The following is an 18,573-nucleotide window of genomic DNA, read 5'->3' on the forward strand; positions in this document are numbered from 1 at the left end:
TGCCTTGCACGCGGCCGACCCGGGTTCAAATCCCAGCATCCCATATGGTCCCCTGAGCACGGCCAGGGGTAATTCCTGAGTGCAAAGCCAGGAGTAACCCCTGTGCATCGCCAGGTGTGACCCAAAAAGAAAAAAAAAAAAAAAAAAAATAAATTGCAGTTCCCTAGAAAATTACAATAACTATCCTATTTTTTTTTAAGTAAAACAGATTTTATTTGGAGGATTTTTGAAGGGAAGGAGGAAGAGAAAAGTGAGACAGTGGAGAGTAAGAGAGACAGAGTAACATGCCCAAGAGAGAACACGGGCTTCTCCAAGGGTGGAGAGAGCCAATAACTATCCTATTTTAAGATATCATTAAGTTTTATGTACTAATTTGTTTGGGGCATACTGTGAAATTCTCAGAAGTTACTTCCAGCTCTGTGCCCAAGGTCACTCTCGATGATTCTTGGGTACCATACAGTGCCCAGAATTGAGCTTGGGTCTGAGTCAATTAAGCTATCTCTGTGGGCCTTAGTGTTTTGTTTTGTTTTTATTAAGGAAAATAGACTTGTATAAAGAAACATGTAAGCCATTTTGAAAGTTTGGTTATTTTTCACAGACATGATAATCTTCTATGTATCAGAGAAACCAGAAGTAAAACTAAGAGATGCTTCCCTATCTCAAATTGGTATTGTATGCTGGAGCAATAGCACAGCGGGTAGGGCATTTGCCTTGCAAGTGGCAGTCCCAGGTTCAATTCCCAGCATCCCATATGGTCCCCCGAGCACCACCAGGGGTAGTTCCTGAGTGCAGAGCCAGGAGCAAACTCTGAGCATTGCTGGGTGTGACCCAAAAAGAAAACAAAAATTGCTATTGTATTACTTTAAAAGTTTTATTAAGAGAATGTTGGGAGTTTAAAAGAAAATTAAATGGGAAAAGTAAAATATCAATTTTCAAATTAAAAAAAATAAATCAGATTTGTATTTCAAATTGTTTGGCTATGTTTGACTCAAGGTTGACATTACTGTTTATTTCTTTACAGGATTAAAGGTTGTTTTGATGCTTTGGAGAAGAATTATGTAAGAATATTATAAAGTTTACACTAGTATCTTCTATCCCTTTATAAAAAAGTTTTGACTTTTTCTTTGTTGCTATATATATTTTTTAATTCTTTTTTTTTTTTTTTTTTTTTGCCTTTTGGGTCACACCCGGCGATGCACAGGGGTTACTCCTGGCTCTGCACTCAGGAATTACTCCTGGCGGTGCTCAGGGGACCATATGGGATGCTGGGAATCGAACCTGGGTCGGCCTCGTGCAAGGCAAACGCCCTACCCGCTGTGCTATCGCTCCAGCCCCTTTTTAATTCTTTTATTGATTCACCATGTGGAAAGTTACAAAGCTTTCAGGTTTAAGTCTCAGTTATACAATGCTCAAACACCCATCTGTTGCTATATTTTAACAGTATACTAGTGCCTACATTTGTGTCCATGAACTTTCTTTTATTTTATATGTTGTCCTATTGATGTCTTACTTACATCAATTATAAATGAAGCCCTCATTTTTCTTTTTCATACTCATATCTTTCTGACCACAGTATTTCCTCTGAAATTTCTGGAAGAGATCCACAGGATGTGGGATGGGGAGACAATAATCTAGAACTTATCATTTTCAACATGTTCAAAATAGTGACAATTCAGTTGTAGTTACGAAAGGGAAAAATGGACTTGAGTAATCAGCTTTTATTTATCTGATTTTAAAATTATCTTTAGTATACAATTTGTTTCTTCAATACAGCTTGTGTTGTGGTTTGAATTTTTTTTTTGTAGTTTGAATTTTTTAAAAAGACAACTTGGGTTTTAACTTAATCTGATATTTCTTGCTATTCAAGACAGCTATGAAGGGCATGAAAATTTTTCTCTAGTTCTAATTGAAAAAACAGATGTATATCATGAAATTTCTATTACTGCTCCCCCCACTTTTCTTGTCTTAGCCTTTTTACTCCTTCCCAATTTTCTATTCCTTTATGACTCTTGAGGCATGTAATCCTTACACTGGATTATTTGGTATATTCATACATTACTTTTCTCATTAAGAATGTTTTCCCTTATGACTTATTCAACACTGATCTGGGAAACTGAGGGATATAAAACCAAAACAGAAATGGGATGGTACACACAAAGAGTTTATAGGTCATAGAAGAGGATTAATGATAATTATTTGGAGAGTTTAAGAGCAGTTACCCACTGGTCCAGCTTTGCCTGTTGTCAAAAATTTAAGGGGGCAGAGCAAAAATATAGCAGGTAGGATATTTGCTTTGCACAGAGCCAATCCAGTTTTGATATGGCACTACATATGGTCCCCTGAGCCTCACCAGGAATGATCCCTGAGTGCAGAGCCAGGATAAGCACTTAGCAGCACTGAGCACTGTGACACCACTTCTGTGAGACTCCCAGTGAGCCCCAGACTTCCATCTAATGCCACCAGTATGTCTATTATGATCTCCTAACATCTCTCTATAATCTAGCAACTAAAGAGTTAACACATTGGGGCTGGAGTGATAGCACAGTGGGTAGGGCGTCTGCCTTGCACGTGGCCAACCCATATGGTCCCCCAGCACTGCAAGGAGTAATTCCTGAGTGTAGAGCCAGGAGTAACCACTGTGCATCGCTGGGTATGACCTGAAAAGCAAATAATAATAATAATAATAATAAAAAGAGTTAACACATGGTCCAAGGGAGCTTCCATGAACATAGCTTTAGAACTAGCTTAGCATAATTTCACTTAGTATCTGTACTGTATCAGTTTTGTTAGGTGTATATAAAACAGATATTTTGACTATCACTTTCATCCTAAGTATAAGTAAATATCCATTAGAAAGTGTTGTATGTCAAATACTGGTTCAGTGATAAATGTGGAAAAGGAGAGTTTATATACAGTGAGGAGTAGCAGAGAAGTGTTTGAGAGAAAGTGACTTTTTGAGCTTCGAAGACCCTTAACATTTAAGATTGGTTAAACGGGGAAAAGTGTTCTAAACTGAACATACACTAGTTTTCACTCATTCTCCTTAATCCATGTTGTTGTTTTTGTTGTTGTTGTTTGGGGTGCTTTTATTTAGGAACCACAACCATCTATGCTCGGCCTACTTCTTGAAGGTGGTTCCTAGACTCACCAAGTGGTGCTTAGGATTGAATTCAGGCCTCTGGCTTGCAAAGTATGTTTCTGCCCTCATTCATTTGTTTAGCAACATTTTTTAATAAACTATCTTTAAGGGACACTGTAATATACTGAAGAATAAACTTCTGGTATCAAACTAAAATAAATCCAACTTCTGCCCTTTTAAACCTATATGACCTTTGGAAAAAACAATTTACATCTTAGATATTTTTTACATGTAAAATAGAAACAATAACAGTAATAATAATGTTTCCTTTTTTGTTTGAGAGTTAAATGAACTAAGGCATGTAATACAGAGATTTTTAACATTAGCTTGTATTAGAATCAACTATTTCTAATACAAGAATTAGATTCTTGTTAAAACACACATTGACAGGCTTCATCCCAAAATTTCTTCAGTGAGAATTTGCATTTTGGACAAATTCCAGGTAAAAGACTGACGCTAAAGGACCAAATTTTGAGAATTGTTTATCTGAAATGTTTATAACTATTGCTGGCACATAATAAGCAATATGGAAGTATTAATGTTTTGGTCTTTCTTTTCTTATGTCCTCCCTTTTTTTTTTTTTGCTTTTTGGGTCACACCTGGCGATGCACAGAGGTTACTCCTGGCTCTGCACTCAGGAATCACCCCTGGCAGCGCTCAGGGGACCATATGGTGTGCTGGGAATCGAACCTGGGTCGACCGAGTGCAAAGCAAACGCCCTACCCGCTGTGCTATTGCTCTAGCCCCATGTCCTCCCTTCTTTTGCTCTCCCTCTTCCTGCTTTCTTTCTTTCATATTTAATCTGTAACAGAAATTATGCTGAGGACTGTTTACAATAGCCAGAATCTGGAAAAAACCCGAGTGCCCTAGAACAGATGACTGGTTGAATAAACTCTGGTACATCTATACAATGGAATACTATGCAGCTGTTAGAAAAAGTGAGGTCATGACGTTTGCATATAAGTGGATCAACATGGAAAGTATCATGCTAAGTGAAATGAGTCAGAAAGAGAGAGACAGACATAGAAAGATTGCACTCATCTGTGGAATATAGAATAATAGACTATAAGACTAATGCCCAAGAATAGTAGAAATAAGTACCAGGAGATTGTTTCCATGGCTTGGAGGCTGGTCTCTCATTCTGGGTAACTCAGGGAAGGGACCACCAAGTAAAATGTGGTTGGAGGTCATGTGGGGGAAGGGTGAGGCGGGCAGAATACAGACTAGAGACTGAACACAATGGCCACTCAACACCTTTATTGCAAACCACAACACCTAATCAGAGAGAGAGAACAAAAGGGAATTCCCTGCCATAGTGGCAGGGTGGGGTGGGGGGAGACGGGACTGGGAGGCGGGGAGGGATGTTGGGTTTACGGGTGGTGGAGAATGGGCACTGGTGAAGGGATGGGTTATCGAACTTTGTATGGGGGAAGCATGAGCACAAAGATGTATGGATCTGTAACTGTACCCTCACGATGACTCTCTAATTAAAAATAAACTAATAAAAAAAAATTAAAAAAATATTTCTAAAATGTAAAAAAAAAAAAGAAATTATGCTGAGGTACTCAATGAGACAAAAATAAGCTAAAGATATAAAGGTCCCTCAAGAAGATTACAGTCTAATAAAGTCACTTCTTAAATAAATTACATACTAAAATAACAGTGTAATGTAAAAAGGGTTATTTACCAAGTTTCATGAACTTATGCTACTTAAATGACTACATATGTGGCTGAATCAGTTTACTGTTTTGGAAGATTGAAAGACAATCTTAAATGACTTAGAATCTAAATAATATTTATATTTTTTAGTTGTTAATATAACTTTTCTTTTATGGTGTTCTCATTACTAGTAGGGAATAGTCAATGTTTTTAAAATTGAGGAAAGTCCTTTGAATATCTAGAGATCTTTAATAATGACTTCTACTGAAGATCATGGTTCTATTTCTAATTGTGAAATTTGAGTGTTTTTTTACACTGCATTTTTAGTATGCTTGAACTCTTTAAGCATTAATATATACTTTTGATAGTCATTGTGCAAAAACATATTGTAAATAACCTCCTAACTTGTCTCTTTATTCCCATTCCCAGTCTCCCACAATTCCAACCCATTGTCCACATTGTATTCTTTCAGAGACCTATGCCTTATTTTGTCATTATTTTGCTTAAATATCTTTTCTGTATTTAAAAAATAAAGTTTAGGGGCTGGAGTAGCAGCATGCGGGTAGGACGTTTGCCTTGAACGCAGCCAACCCGGGTTTGATTCCCAGCATCTCATAAGATCCCCTGAGCACCACTGGGAGTAATTCCTGAGTGCAGAGCCAGGAGTAACCCCTGTGCATCTCCAGGTGTGACCCCCCTCCCCCAAAAGTTTAAAGTTCTTCATGTGAAAGTTCTATATGATTTTATCTAGTTCCCAGATGTATTCATAAGAGATCACTCTCACTATGCCAAGAAACATAAAGATTCAGGATAGTCCAAGTGTCTTTTATCTTTGTATATATTATTCTGTTTGCCTGGAAAATTCTTTATCATGACTTAGCCCCTTTACCTGTCTAACTCCAGTTTCAGAACTAAGCTCAAATTATTGGGGCTGGAGTGATAGCACAGTGGGTAGGGCGTTTGCCTTGCACGCGGCCGACCCAGGTTCGATTCCCAGCATCCCATATGGTCCCCTGAGCACCGCCAGGAGTGATTCCTGAGTGCAAACCCAGGAATAACCCCTGTGCATCGCCGGGTGGGACCCAAAAAGCAAAACTAAAAATTATTACTTCCTCAGAACTGACATGTTCTCTCCCTCAACCTAGATTATTCCTCTGATGAATGATCTCATGGATTCTGTGTTATATATTCATAGCAATTACCAATGTGTTTTTTTCTTTAATTTAGTGCTTTCTCCCCTGGTATTCTTTATGTTTCCTGAGATCAAGGAGTCAAAAATTTTGAATGCTGAATGAAGTGATGATTGTGCTAACAATATAAATTCGAGTTTCATTGTGCAGTTAAAATAACTATGTGCAGTAACAAAAATAACCACACAGTGTCACTACAGATTTAGTCCTTCAATTGAAAAAGGTGACTAAATGGATGTGAAACTATGGTTTTGGAAATTTCTTATTTGTATATCTTTCTAAAAATCTATCATAAAAAATGCTTAGGGGCTGGAGCAATAGCACATCGGGTAGGGCATTTGCCTTGCACGTGGCCGACCCGGGTTCGATTCCCAGCATCCCATATGGTCCCCTGAGCACCACCAGGGGTGACTCCTGAGTGCAGAGCCAGGAGTAACCCCTGTGCATCGCCGGGTGTGACACAAAAAGCAAAAAAAAAAAAAAAAAAAAAGATTAAATATATCATTACTCTCAATAAAAAATGTTCTTATAGAAATAAATATATATAAGGGAGGGTTTAATGATTTCTCTCAGACCTAATTTTTAAATTTTAGTAGATTAGTTTTAAAAGGCAATTTTTAAAGAATATGTAGCACATTCAATTTTTATTAACAATAATGAATTATTTTGAGTATCTTTTGTCTTCTAAATGAGAATATGACTTAAAGGGTAAGGCCAATTATCTTCTTTTTATACATCCTGTGTCTCCCTAGAAAAACCCTGGGTATGTAATAGGCACTTAAATGAATGAAAATTTTGTTTTGTTTTTTTATTTGCTTGTTATTTGGGCTATTCCCAGTAACTCAGGGGCTAACATTTAGCTTACTGCTCAGGGATCACTCTTGGCAGTGTTTGGAGCAATGCGTAATGCTAGGGATTGAACCTGGGCATCCTGCAAAAGCATGTAGTCTAACCCTTTGAGTTACCTTACTGACACAGTGAATTAAGAACTTGTATTTCTTTTTCTGACCATCTGTATATAATATTTTCCTGCCTAAATCTTTGGAAACTCTATAATCATTTTAATTAGACTACAGTGAAAATAATTATATTGCTATGAGTATATAATAACAATAGTTTTTCCTTTCTCTTGAAGCTACACATGGCAGTACTTACAGTAAGTAAACAGTTGATACCATTTCTGCCCTACATTTCTTATCTGTAGACAAGCAAATATTAAAACAGTACTTTCCCGTCTCTTCCCTGAATTTATTTGTTCCTTGAATTTTTGGGATTAAAGTAATAAAATCTATCCAGGGCTTTAATAAAAGATCAGAAACTATATATGTCATTGATATACTACAATACAAAGACAAATATATAGAATGGTCTATCTATTTCATCAATTAGCTATCAGAACTTCATTTTGGGGAGCGGTCTCCTAAGTAGTTCTCAGGGCCCTGGACACCACGTGGTCATATTGGCCAATAGGGCCTGAAAGTTCAGTGCTGAGACCTGGTGATGAGATACTGCTCAGCCTGGAATATTGGGGTGCACCAGGGCAGACCTTTTGTTGTTCTGAGGCCTCAAGAGCTGCAACCTGGCAGTATTGTGGGCCCATCCATTGTGGGGACTGAACTCAGTTCCCTGTTCATGTGAGGCATGCACCCCTAATCACTGAGTTTTCTCCCCAGCCCAAGAATTAATAAATTAATATTTTAACTTTTCTTTCTTTCCCTTTCTTTCTTTCTTTCTTTCTTTCTTTCTTTCTTTCTTTCTTTCTTTCTTTCTTTCTTTCTTTCTTTCTTTCTTTCTTTCTTTTTCTCTCTTTTTTTCATTTCTTTCTCTTTCTTCCTTCTTTTCTCTTTCTTCCTTTTTCTTCCTTCCTTCCTTCCTTCCTTCCTTCCTTCCTTCCTTCCTTCCTTCCTTCCTTCCTTCCTTCCTTCCTTCCTTCCTTCCTTCCTTTTCTCCCTTCTTTCCATTCTTTCTTTCCTTCTTTCTCCTATTTCACTGCCACTCCTGGAAGTGCTTGGGAAACCACATTTTGTTTGCCAGGAACCAAACTAGGTCTTCTTCATGCAAAGCATGTACTCTAGTCCATTGAGCTATCTTTCCATCCCCAAACTGTCATTTCTTGAGTTACTTTACAGATTCAAATTTTTGTTTCTAAAGTAATGTAGACTTTTTTTGTGTTTTGTTTCATTCTTTTGTTTTTGTTTTTGAACCACAAGTGACAATGTTCAGAGGTTACTCCTGGCTCTGCATTCAGGAATCACTCTTGGTGATGTTCAGGGGACCATGTGGGATGCCAAGGACAGAACCCAGGTTGACCCTGTGCAAGGCAAGCTCCTTGCCCACTGTACTATCTCTCTGGTCCCGATGGAGTCTTGAATTCTTTTAGTATATGTAGTTAAAGATAGAAATAAAGTGAGAGGATGCCATTGGCTTTTAGATACATTGATATATAATATTATTTATTGTCTCAGCAGTACCCCCCCAGGGGTGCTTAGGGGACCATATGCAGTGTTGGGACCAGACTGGGGCCATCATCTTCCAAGTCAAGTGTTTTCCCTTCTGCACAGGATCCCTGGCCCTAAGTGATGTTAGCTCTTTAGAAGGTAGAAAATTCTTCATATATATTTTCTAATTACAATAAAATCTTAATAATAGATCATAGAACTCTAAGACCACAGCCATAAGCATATGTTGAGAATTTTGTCTCTTCATAAAACATATTTCTTTTAATTTAATTCTGTTCTATTCAATTCAATTCTGACTATAAGACAAAGCTCCCGTAAGCATTCGCGGCCGCACAATCTCTTATTGTCTAGTTCTCCCTCTTGGAGAACTCGGCAAGCTACCAAAAGTATCCTGTCTGCACGGCAGAGCCTGGCAAGCTCACCATGGTGTATTTGATATGCCAAAAATAGTAACAATGATGGGTCTCATCCCCCTGACCCTGAAAGAGCCTCCAATGTGGCACCTTTGGGAAGGACGAGTAAAGAGAGGCTGCTAAAATCTCAGGGCTAGGACGAATGAAGACATTACTGGTGCCCACTCAAGCAAATCGATGAACAACAGGCTGATAATGATACAGTGATTGTTATATTGAAATATAAACATGTTAATACTAACATTTATACTACTTAACACAATTCAAACTGCTTATTCACATAGAAAATGTATTCTGTGAGGAATAATATGTAAGTTTCAAAACTAAATGCTATTTTTTTTAAACAGCTTTACACAAATCCCAAGGAACCAGAGGTAAGATAACAGAGGTATAGACAACATATACATATTATGTTTAACTATATATATTATATATATGAGTAGAGGTTATTGATTATATTAATATGTTAATACCATGTTAAAATAGAGAAACTTATAATGAAGTTTTTCAATGTGTTTTATTATAAAATTCACCCATTCTTAATTTTTAATTGAGCAGTCAAGTTTTGTTTATTTATTTTGGATTTGAGGCTACAACTGACAGTTCTCAGGGTTTACTCCTGGCTTTGTGCTCAGTGTTTATGCCACAAGATACTATATGTGATTTCAAGAATAGAACTGGGGTCAGCTGCACACAAGGCAAAATACTTAACCCATATATTATCTCTCTGGATGTGCATATATATATTTTTTAATAAACTAACTGCACTATTCCATTCTATACTGTATCACAGCATCTGCTTCATATTGTTTACAATACCTTCCTCCTACTTTAAATTCTCTTATTATTTGTACGCTTATCCATTGTCTTTCCTACTGGCTTGTATATTTTAGAAAAACAGTGATCTTTTCTTTCATGGTCACCACTATGACTCTAGTATCTGGCACAAGTTAGATATTTACTATGTTGTAGGGGCTGAAGAATGTGCAAAGGGCTAGAATATGTGTTTTGTATATGACAGGCCTGGATATGCTTCTGGCACCACTTAGTTCTCTGAGCATGGCCAAGAGTGATCCCTGAGCAGTGAGCTGGGAGTACCTCCTGAGCACCACCAGGTGTGGCCCAAAATCTGAAAACAAAACCAAAGCATGTTGAATGCTATAATATTTTCCTGAATATTATAATACTGTGAAACAAACAGTTATGTAGGAAGTATAACAAGTATGCAATGAAAATGTTCCTAAATGAAATAATTTAGAAAGACTAATAAACTGGGCAGTTTCACTCATATGTGAAATAAATAAAACAAATGAACTAATGAAATACCTCCCAAATAACTCAGACTCTGAAAAGAATGGGTTGTGTTTTTTGTTTTGTTTTTTGTAATAGAAGGGGAGGGAATATGGAAACAAGGGTAGCACAATTCAATAGTGGTGAGTGAACAGTATTGGAACTTTTGTAGTGGATATGTTATAGTACATATGTTCAACATCCGTTAAACTATGCTCTTAAATATTGTATAGTACTGTAAACCAATGGTTAAATAAAGAATAAAATGTTATTCAATTATTAATTTGATAAGGTGGTGTTTGTGGGACTATGTATAGATGAGAATAAAACCTCAGGCTCCTGCATACAAAGCATGTGCTTGGGGCTGGAGTGACAGTACAGCAGATAGGGTGTTTGCCTTGCATGCAGCTGATCTGGGTTTGATCCCTGGCATCCCATATGGTCCTCCAAGCAACACCAGGAGTAATTCCTCAGTATAGAGCCAGGAGTGACCCCTGAGCATCTCCAGGTATGACCCAAAAAGCCAAAAAAAAAAAAAAAAAAAAAAAGCATGTGCTCTCAGCCCTTTGAGCTTCCAGCCTTCTGGCTTTTTATTTTTTTTTAAAGCAATTACTTTCTCTGTTTCTTTTGATGCTTCTAGAAAGTGACTGAGGTATACCAGTTCAAATTCAGATATGCAGAAGGAGGAGCCACTATGGATTTTGACAGGTAGTACCTAATTGTTTAATGAATGTGAAAAATGTGTGGGACTGTGTTGAAAAGCTTTTGGGGGCTATAGATATGTCTTGCCTTTGTAACTAACTTCCCTACCAATCCTACTCCCTCAAGGAAAAGAAAATCTAACCAAAATAAGATAATTTTTGGTTGTTTTTGTTTTGTTTTGTTTTGTAGTTGGGTTGTGTTTTTTGTTTTGTTTTTTCTTTGTTTGGGGTGTGTTTGGAGGCCACACCTGTGTTTTGTTCTTCATGGTGTAGCAGCAGTGCAAATACAAAACATTTATATTGGAGCTGTAGCACAGCGGGTAGGGCTATTTGCCTTGCATACACTGACCTGGGTTTGATTCCTCAGTCTCCCTTGGAGAGCCCGGCAAGCTACCGAGAGTATCCCTCCCGAATGGCAGAACCTGGCAAGCTCCCTGTGGCATATTCGATATGCCAAAAACAGTAACAACAAGTCTCACAATGGAGATGTTACTGGTGCCCACTCGAGCAAATCGATGAACGACGGGACAGCAGTGCTACAGTGCTACACTAAATTTTTTGGCTCCACCCAGCAGTGCTCAGAGCTTAATCCTGACTCTGTGCTCAGGGATTAATTCTAGCAGGATCGGGAAACCACAGGGGTCCTGGGGATTGAACCCAAGGCAGCCATGTGCAAGACAAACACCTGACCTGCTGTACTATGCTCTAATCCCAATAATAGTAAATTTTTCTTTAAGTTTTGTTCTTTCAGAATAGTTTCTCAACATTACATACAATTGGAAAATAAACTGTTTTTCTATGTGATTGCAGTAGTGATATAAACTTTGCAAGTGGGACACACAATGAAAATATTAAGAAAGCCAGTATTCTTCTGATCCGTAAATTGTATATGCTGATGCAGAATCTTGGACCCCTTCCTAATGATGTCATACTTACCATGAAACTCCGCTACTATAATGCAGGTAGTAGAGACCTCTAGTTTAATTACTTTTTTAAGTGTTAAATATTATATGCAAATAGAAGCATTTTAGAAGCACCTGAAAGAGATCCCTTGCTACCCATGAAATATTATTTGAGGGGCTGGAACAATAGCACAGCGGGTAGGGCATTTGCCTTGCACGCGGCTGACCTGGGTTCAATTCCCAGCATCCCATATGGTCCCCTGAGCACCGCCAGGGGTAATTCCTAAGTGCAGAGCCAGGAGTGACCCCTGTGCATTGCCAGGTGTGACCCAAAAAGAAAAAAAGAAAAGAAAAAAAAGAAATATTATTTGACTGGCTCTAAAAACTCACATTTTTCTTTCCTTTTCGTTTTGCAGTGACCCCACGTGATTATCAACCCCCTGGTTTTAAAGAAGACCCTAACTCACACTTTCTGCTATTTGAGGGACAGCCCTTAAATCTGCAAGTAGGACTGGTTTCCACTGGCTTTCATAGCATGAAAGTGAAAGTTACAACTGAGGCCACCAGAGTATATGATTTTGGCAGCCAACTCTTTCAGGAGAGAAGCACTACAAAGATTGCCCACCAGGGTTTAGACTATGATGAGGAAGAAGAGGAATGTAACAATCACGTAAGGAAAAGCTTTATTAACCCTCCATAGCTTCAACTAAGCACAGCTGACATTTAGTTTCTCTGCTAATCATGTCATAGTAACAGAGTTCTGTGGAATATACCAGGTATAAAGAATGAAACAAAACTAGCTCCTACCTTAAGCAGTATTTATTTTTAAAAAGTACTGATTTTAAGAAGAAAATTTACTTTGTTAGAGGAAATGGTACATACGTAAAAAAAAAAGTCAAGACTTTCCGATATACTTCTTCATACAAGTTACCTATGAATTTAGAAATCTTTGAATTTTCTTTCTTTCAAGTGTAGTAACATTTTAAGGATTAAAAAAATATTCCAGTGACCATAGGAACAGTATAGCAGATAATGTGTTTGCCTTGCACAGAATCAACCTGGGTTCGATCTCCAGCACCCCATATGATCCCCTGTACTCACCAGCAGTGATCCCTGAATTCAGAGCCGGGGTAACCCTGAGCACTGCTGGATGTGACACCAAAACAAAAACAAAAAAAATTCTAGGTGTGAAATCATAGAATGTGCACATTTTTTGCTCAACTTTAAATATATATGTCTGTATATATATTTTTGTTAGATTGTTATAAACCATTCTCACAGTTAATACATTCTACTGTTGATGGGCATTTGAGAAGTTTACTATTTACAAATTATTTTAGTCACCATAATTTACAATAGTGATAATAATAGGATTTCATGCATGAAATGTTCCAACCCCATACCCCCCACCAGACTGACAGCTTCTCTCCACACTACCCCACCCCCCTGCCCCCCGAACCTCCATGTTCCTTGCTATAGTAAACCCAGTTCTATAGACCAGTTTTCAGGTTCTGTTGCCTTTGGCCATTTGTTGCTCCCTTACTATGCTTCTGTGTATGCCACATATGAGAGTAGTCATTCTGTTTCTCTCCTCCTTCTGGCTAACTTTGCTCAGCACTGATAACCTCCAGCTCCACTCACGCAGTGAAAAAATGCACAATTTAATCTTTTCTTATAGCTGAGAAGTATTCCACTGTATACCAAGTTTTCTTTAACAGTCATCTGTTCTTGGATGCTTGACTTGTTCAGATTTTGGCTATCAGTAGTACTGCAATGAACATAGGAGCACAAATATGTTTTCTAAATAAAATTTTTAGGTCCTTGGTGTAGATTCCCAGAAGTGGAATTTCTGGGTTATACGGAAGCTTAATTTTTAGTTTTGAATGGATGAGGGTGGTGATGATAATAATGAAGAATTTACAATATTAGTTTTGAGTGGATGAGAGTTCCATTTTCCTTCACATCCTGCAAACACTGGTTGTTTTTGTTCTTTGTGACATGTGCCAGTCTCACTAATGTGAGGTGATATCTCATGGTTGTCCTGATTTGCATTTCCCTGATAATAAGTGATGCAGAGCATTTTTCATGGACGTACTTATTGACTTTCTTATATTTAACTACTTTCAATATACTATTCTAAAATATGTACAAATTTCTGGTAGGAACTAGTGTTGCTAGGACTAGAAGTGGGTGAAAGGATGTTTGCATATCTAGTTTTAATACTGCAAACCATATTCCAAAATGGTTGTGTCAAATTGTATACTCATCAGCAATGTCTGACAGTTGTGGTTACTCCACATCCTCACCAACCCTTGGCATTTTCCACCTTTTTGATTTTAGCTGTGATGGTGGGTGTACAATGCGATATGGCTTTGTGGTTTTAATTTTCATTTCCCTAATGAGTAATGAAGAGAGCATCTTTTTGTATGTTCATCAGCAAAATTCAAGGTCTTCTTTTTGTGAAATGTGTTAGCTTTTTATATTCTTCTTTTCTATTTTTGAGGGGGTGGTGTTTGGGCCCCAGTGGGCTAAGGGTTTACTTCTGGCTAGGGATCACTCCTGGTAGTGCTCAGGGGGAACATATGTAGTCCTTGTCATGTTCTTTACCTCTGCAAAGCCTCAAGAATAGCCTTTCTTTCTAACAGAGAAGATTTTGGCTTAAGATCTTGCTAATAAGACTATAAAAACACACTGAGCCTATCTCAGTACTCTGAGAAGTAGGGCCTGTTTTCTCTGCTGTAGACAACTGATCAGTTAGCTGTAGACATATATTCTAGAGCAAAACTCCTGTATGGGCTTCTTTATTATTATCATCATCACCATCATCATCATTATAGTGCAGGGGATTAACCCAGGATCTCATACATCTATTGGGTCACATCCTTAGTCCCTGGGTAGGCTTTTTCTTTTTATTAATTTTGTGCCACATCTGATAGTGCTCAGGGCTTACTCCTGGCTTTGCACTCAGGGATCATTCTTCACAAGGCTTGTGGGTTCATATGGAGTGCTGGAGATCGAACTTGGTTGCTTACATGCAAGGCAAAATGCTTACCCATTGTACTATTGCTCCAGCCCCAAGGTAGGCTTTTCTTAAAGAACTCACCTCTATGGTAGTAATCAACACATTGTTTTACATGGTAACAATTTTGGAATTAGTCCTGTAAAGTCCTGTAAAATCTTATTTAACTCTTATGCTAAATCTAAATGTTTATGGGAATGTACTTGTTTCTTGTAGAATTAGTTTTACCTAGACTAATTAAAAGAATTTTTATTACTGACACATACTATAAAAAGATGAAGGATTTATGTTGCAAAAATATAATTTAGAGCAATGTTTCTTAAACTCTCTTTACTTGTGGTCCACCTTGGTCTAAGAAATTTTTACATAACCCCAGATATTTATATAAATATATAAAATAGATATACCAGGCCAGAGATAAAACAAATAAGAACATTTACTAATAATAAATCATAAACAAAAATATTTTAAAGGAAATGTTAAAAAGCTATGTGGGTCACAACCTGTAGTTCAAGAAACTGATTTTAGAGTGCCAGAGAGATAGCACAGTGGGTACGGCATTTGCCTTGTACACAGCAAACCCAGGTTCAATCCCTGACACCCCATACGGTTTTCTGAGCCCACCAGGAGTGATCCCTGAGCATAGAGCCAGGAGTAAGTCCTGAGTGCTGTTGGGTATGGCCCCAAAACAAACAAGCTAGATTTTAGAGAATAATTGTCCTAGTTTAATACACCATTTAGGTCTTTGGGAATTAATGTTTATTGGGGGAATATTTTAATAGAAAATTTATTTATTTATTTATTTAGAAATCCAGTGCCTATTTATTCAGTGTCCTTTGGGTTATATACATGATAGAGAGAGAGAAAGAGAGAGAGAGAAAGAGAGACAGAGGGGGGGAGAGAGGGAGGGAGGGGGGAGGGAGGGAGGGAGGGAAGGAGGGAGGGAGGGAGGGAGGGAGGGAGGGAGAAAATGTTGTTTCAGAAGTTTTTTTCCCACTCATGTTTATTAAAAAAAAGTGACAGATTTAGTAGGTCAACATCAGTCCATCTCCTAGTTTTTCTTTAATGTTCAAATGGTAGATATATCTTCCTTATGGGGAAGTATCCATGTTGTGTTTTATTTATTTATTTATTTATTTTTAATTTTTTATTGAGTCACCATGTGGAAAGTTACAAAGTTTTCAGGTTTAAATCTCAGTTATACAATGCTCGAATACCCATCCCTTCACCAGTGCACATATTCCACCACCAAGAATCCCAGTATAGCTCCACCCCGCACCCCCACACCCCTAACCCCCCCACGCCCCTGGCCCCCCCCCCCGCCCTTAGCCCCCGCCAGCCTGTGTAACTAATAAATTTCACTTTACTTTCACTTTGATTGCATACAATATTTCAACAAAACTCACTTTAATAGAAAATTTAGATAGCGGTTCATATGTTATAATTTTATAGTTTTCTGAAAACCTTATGAGTCTTTGTACCTTTATTTTAGAAATTGTTGTTAGATACTTTACAGGATTTTTTTCTGTTATTTTTACCTAGAACTCTTGATGGAGAATGGTATGTTTTAACTGTAACATATTAACAATAGCATAAATAATTTCATACAGATACATTTTTTGAGGATACACTAAGGGCAAGAGAATTTTGTATTGTACTAAGAGTCACGAGTTTTTCTTCTGCTTTCCCTCCATCTTTCTCTTCCTTCAGGCCTTCCTTTTTTAATCTCCTTTCTTGCTTCCTTGCTTCTTTGCTTTCTTCCTTCCTTCTTTCCTTTCTCCTTTTCTCCCTCCCTCCCTCCCATCCTACTTTCTGTTCTTTTCTTTTTTCTTTTGGTTTTGGGGTCACCTTCAGCAGTGCTCAGGGCTTCCTCCTGGCTTTCTTACTCCTGGTTATGTTCAGGGGACCATACATGGTGCTGGTATGAATCAGGATTAACTGTTAGCGAAGCAAATACCTTAACCCCTGTATTAGCTCTCCAATAATTTTCTCTGTAGGTGGTGCAGAACCAGAAGAAAGCTCTGAGCACTGCCAGGTGTGCCTGACTCCAAATATGCCTCCAATTCTCAGTCCAGAAGATTGAACACAGGGCCTCAGACATGTTAGACATGTGCTCTGTCATAGCCACACTCCCCCCTTATATTTGTGCTGCCAGGAACCCAGTGGGTGTGCCAGGGCCTCATTCAAGCAGGCAAGCATTCTGCCTCTGAGTTGCATCCACAGCCAAGTGTTAACAACTATTGTTTTATTTCTTTTTTTTTTTTTGAAGTAAATAGATTTTATTTGGAGGTTTCTGAGGGAAGGAGCAAGGGATAAGTGGGAGAGAGAATAGTAAGAATAACGCGCTCAAGAGAGAATGCAGGCTTCTCCAAGGGTGGAGGAAGCCCCTACACATAACTGAGCTTTAGACATAAAAGTATGAAAGCATGAAAGTACACATCTCAAGGGGGGAGATTCGGGGGACACATGTGCTCAGCCACGTGGGCACAAGCAGCACATGGGCTCAGGCAGCATATGCGCCTATTGTTTTCTTTCTTTTAAAAAAATTTTTTACCATGCCTTGCTGTGTCCAGAGTTTATTCCTTATTCTGTGCTAGAGATTATTTCTGGTGGGGCTTGGAAGACATGCAATTCCAGGGATGGAATCCAAGTTGATGCATGCAAGACAAGCACCTTACCCACTATACTATCTCTCTGTTTGCCACAACTTTTGTTGAAGAACCAAATCAATAGTTTATCACTTGACCGAGCTATAATGAACTATTTGCTTTCTAAGTGTATGTCCACTATTTTCCAAGTGGAATTAAATTCATTGTTGCCAGAGAGATGGTATGGGGTCAAGCTTCTTGCCTGCATACAGTTGACCCTAATTGAATTCCTAGCACTGCATATGGTTCCTGAGCTCAGAGTAGCCCTCAACACCAACAGATGTGGCCCCAAAACAAACAAAAAGAGTTTGGAGGCAGTGACATAGTATGGAACTAAGGCACATGTCTTACATGCATGAGACTGATCCCAGTTTGAATCCTGGCACCACCTGGATTGATTTTCCCTGAGCATTCCCAAGTGCAATCCTTTGAGACCTCAAGCAGTGTCAGATGTAGCCCTGGAGGCCCCTGAGCACTGTTGGGGTGGCCCAGGTACTCTTTAGTACTACAATGCCTGAGCAGCACCATTTCCTCAGGTGCTATCACTCTGCCCCTAGCCCTGTTGATTGAGAATCAGTGGAATGGGCCCCTGGGCTCCCCCTCTTCAGAGGCCCATATTCCCTCAAATTGGCTTGTATCCTTCACAGATGTGTGTCTCATTTAAAGTTAAAATAATATTTTGAGATTTTTTTCTTCTGATAAATTCCACAAAAGAATGCATATGTTATAACATGTAGCTGACACGGTTATACTTTTTTTCACTGTATGAGGTTCATTTCTCACACTTTAGTACAGGCACATTTAATTTAGGTGAAAATGATTTGACTTTGTTTTTGAGAAATTAGAATGAAAGTTATACTGGTGTCTAAGTAACTGGGTTCATGTAGGTGTGCACTAGAGAGGTATTTTAGGAATTACTTATAATTACTTTTGTTTTATTCCATCCAGAGAATTAAAACAACATACTTGAGGAGTAGAGATAATACAGTGGGTAAGGTGCTTATCTTGAATGCAGCGGACCCAGGTTAGATCTCCAGGATCCCATTGTCCCTGAGCCTACCAGATATAAGCCCTGAGCACTTTAGGTGTGTCCCCAGAAGAATCCAAGAGACTTTTCATTTAGAAGCTGTTTTGTTCCACTAATTGAAAAATA

General features: G+C 38.3%; 1 protein-coding gene across 1 annotated transcript in view; it reads left to right on the top strand.

Moving 5' to 3' along the window:
* HORMAD2 (HORMA domain containing 2) overlaps positions 1-18,573 on the top strand; it is an 83,787-nt gene that overhangs the window by 11,321 nt on the left and 53,893 nt on the right. The window contains exons 4-9 of the mRNA XM_004615541.2: positions 1,022-1,058; positions 7,124-7,144; positions 9,208-9,234; positions 10,791-10,858; positions 11,662-11,813; positions 12,170-12,423. Coding sequence (XP_004615598.2) covers positions 1,022-1,058; positions 7,124-7,144; positions 9,208-9,234; positions 10,791-10,858; positions 11,662-11,813; positions 12,170-12,423 — 559 coding nt within the window. The remainder of the gene's footprint in view (positions 1-1,021; positions 1,059-7,123; positions 7,145-9,207; positions 9,235-10,790; positions 10,859-11,661; positions 11,814-12,169; positions 12,424-18,573) is intronic.

Source organism: Sorex araneus, chromosome 9 (genome assembly GCF_027595985.1).
Source record: "Sorex araneus isolate mSorAra2 chromosome 9, mSorAra2.pri, whole genome shotgun sequence".
NCBI lineage: Eukaryota > Metazoa > Chordata > Mammalia > Eulipotyphla > Soricidae > Sorex > Sorex araneus.